Source organism: Dama dama, unplaced genomic scaffold, assembly GCF_033118175.1.
Source record: "Dama dama isolate Ldn47 unplaced genomic scaffold, ASM3311817v1 ptg000209l, whole genome shotgun sequence".
In the NCBI taxonomy this organism is placed as follows: Eukaryota; Metazoa; Chordata; class Mammalia; order Artiodactyla; family Cervidae; genus Dama; species Dama dama.
The window spans coordinates 508,269-510,812 of record NW_026871000.1 but is presented as its reverse complement, the minus strand read 5'-3'; the positions used below and the strand labels follow the sequence as shown (position 1 = coordinate 510,812).

The 2,544-nt window shown below is 52.7% G+C and overlaps 1 protein-coding gene across 1 annotated transcript; it reads left to right on the top strand.

Moving 5' to 3' along the window:
- The first annotated feature begins 485 nt into the window (after window positions 1-485).
- Window positions 486-2,240, top strand: LOC133053743 (testis-specific Y-encoded protein 3-like). Its single transcript, XM_061138253.1, has 5 exons — window positions 486-887; window positions 1,496-1,573; window positions 1,723-1,841; window positions 1,936-2,080; window positions 2,199-2,240. Exons 1-5 carry the CDS (start codon window positions 486-488, stop codon window positions 2,238-2,240), a joined length of 786 nt encoding a protein of 261 aa, XP_060994236.1.
- The last annotated feature ends 304 nt before the right edge of the window (window positions 2,241-2,544 follow it).

Genomic DNA, 2,544 nt, shown 5'->3' with positions numbered 1-2,544 from the left:
GTCGCTGGTCAGGCACTTCTGCACTGTTGGTCAGGCAAACGGCTTGCGTGGACCGGTGTACTCTGCGCAGGGCCGAGTTTGGCCACTGGGTCACCTGTGGCCAGAGTGTCCAGAATTCCAAGGGGCGTGTCCTGGTGTCTGGAGGTCAGGGTGTGGAGTTCAGCCCCTTCCGGCCACCATCCTATTCGTGCATGGGGACGCACAGTTCTGCGCATGAGTGTCTCCCCTTCCCTGCTCATTGGCTGTGGGCAAGGAAGCTGTTGGTAGTGCCACATAGGCTGCAGTTGGTGGGCAGGCTGTGCAGGCTGCCTGCTGTGTTCTCGTGGCCAGCTTCTTCGCCTCTCCGGGCTAGGACCAGAACACCATGGAGAGTGAGATGGGGCCAGGGGAAGGCAGCATCAGCCCGGGATCCTGGATCTTGTGAGCCCAGGTCTTCACGAGGAAGGGGCCCTGGGGCCTAGCAGCCTGGTGGGGTGACAGAGGTGATGCAGGCCCCAGGTGGTGTGCCAAGCGAGGAGGCCACCCTCTACTGGGTGGAGGCAGTGGAGGAAGGTGCTACCCTGGAGGAGGGAGAGATATCGGGAATCGGGCAGGAAGTCCAGCTGCTGGTGTTAGACGTCATGGAGGAGGTGGAGCTGGTGGTGTACGAGGAGCAGGAGCAGGTGTCCTCGGAGGAGCAGTGCCAGGAACATCCAAGGCCCGGAGCTCCCAGTGACCGGCCTGCACTGGAGGCGCTGGCGACCCTGCAGCTGGAGCTGGAGCCTGTGAATAAGAAAGCCCAAAGGGTGCACGCTCGCCTGAAACATAAGAACTGTCAGAGGCGGATGCTGAATCTAGAACACAGAAGTGCCATCACCCAGGGAATCCGTGGTTTCTGGATTAAAGTTGTATGCCTTGCTGTGGTGCTTGAGATTTTTTTTTTTTTTTAACCTGTGCTATTGCAGGAACAGTTTATAGATCTGAGAGTTCTGGTATAAAATTTATATTTTTGGATGATGGGTATTGGTGACCGTCCTGCATATCTGTTCCTGATATTAGGTGTGATGTCCTTGCTATTCTGGCTAGCACAAATTGGTACTTGGGCTTTTCTTGCAGAGGTCCCAGTCAGAATTGTCCTTAGCACCAGGGACTCTTCAGAGAAAAGGCTTATCTGGAATCCAGGTCTTCTTCCAAAAGCTGAGTGTATTTGGGGGGAGGTTGGCAGTGTATGTGCTCATACTGGTTGTAGCTAGCAGTGTGTGTTCTCCAGAAGTAAGCTAACTTTCAGGGGGCTGAGATGGAGCTTAGGGCCTTCCTGTTAGGAAGAGAACCTCCTTCTGGTAGTGCATTCCTAGGCACAGCCTTGTCTGGCGTTCAGACAGTCTTCATCAACAGAAATGTGATGAGTTAATTAGGAGCAAGTTGAAGTCAGACAGAGCCATGTTACCCTTTAGGCTAGGTTTGTTCTTCTGGCACTTTTACCTCGAGCATCTAGAGGCTCCTTGACCTAAAGCAGTTTACGAACCACCCCCAAATGTCATGTCTGATGACCAAACAAGACCAAGACATGCTTCACTTCATGACCAACTTGAAAGTCAGGCAGGGGACACTGATCATTGAGGAGGGGAGGTGACTGGGAAGGGGAGAGGATGTGGTTTATCCCTGAAGACAGGAAAAGGCAGCTCTTCTGTAAAGAGGTTTCACACCCACCCACCCCCCACCTGCCACACTTTGTCCTGGCAGGTGGAGGAACTCCAGCATCCCACTCATCACTGCATGATCACATTGTCCTTTCAGAGGAATACGTATTTCCAAAAAGAAGTAATTGTTAAGAAGTATCTCATTAACGTCACTGGTAAGAGGCAGCTCCCTGGATTTTGGGGGGTGGGGGCAGAAAAGTGGAGGTTGAATTGGAAAGTGATTTAGGTGTTTCTCCCATATTCCTTCTCCTGCAAGATACCAAGTATCCTGTTCCACTCCAATTCAGTCGCACCAGGGGTTTGAACGTAAGGCATACAGCCACAGGAACCACAAGAGCAGCGTTAACTTCTTCAACTGGCTCTCTGACCACAGCTTCACAGGATCTGACCAAATTGCTGAGGTGGGGTCCCACGTGGGCACTGGGCCAGATTGGTGATTTATATTGGAGTTCTTGGCAGTGCACGGGAGGGCTCAGGGCCTAGCCGGCCCTGTGCTGACCTTGCTCATTGCCCTGGAAGGTCATCATAAAGGATCTGTGGCCCAATCCTTTGCAGTACTAGGTGAGGAGGAAGGCTCCAGCATGAGAGGTACTGGGAGGACGAGAGGTGAGGAGCCCAAGGGCTGAGCACTGGCATAGCTGTTATCCAGGAAATTGGGTCGTTCTTCCACTTGTGGAGAAAGTGAGACTCCGCGGAATCCAGAGTGACACCAGGGCCTGAGGGAATTGGCAAAAGATAGGAGTGGTAGATAACTCTAGTAAAAACCAGGTTCTAACTGGAGAAGCTGAGGTAGATGAAGTGGCCTGGTGAGGCCAAAGTCACTCCAATTGATATCTGGCTTGGCTGCACATCTCTGAACTGTCAT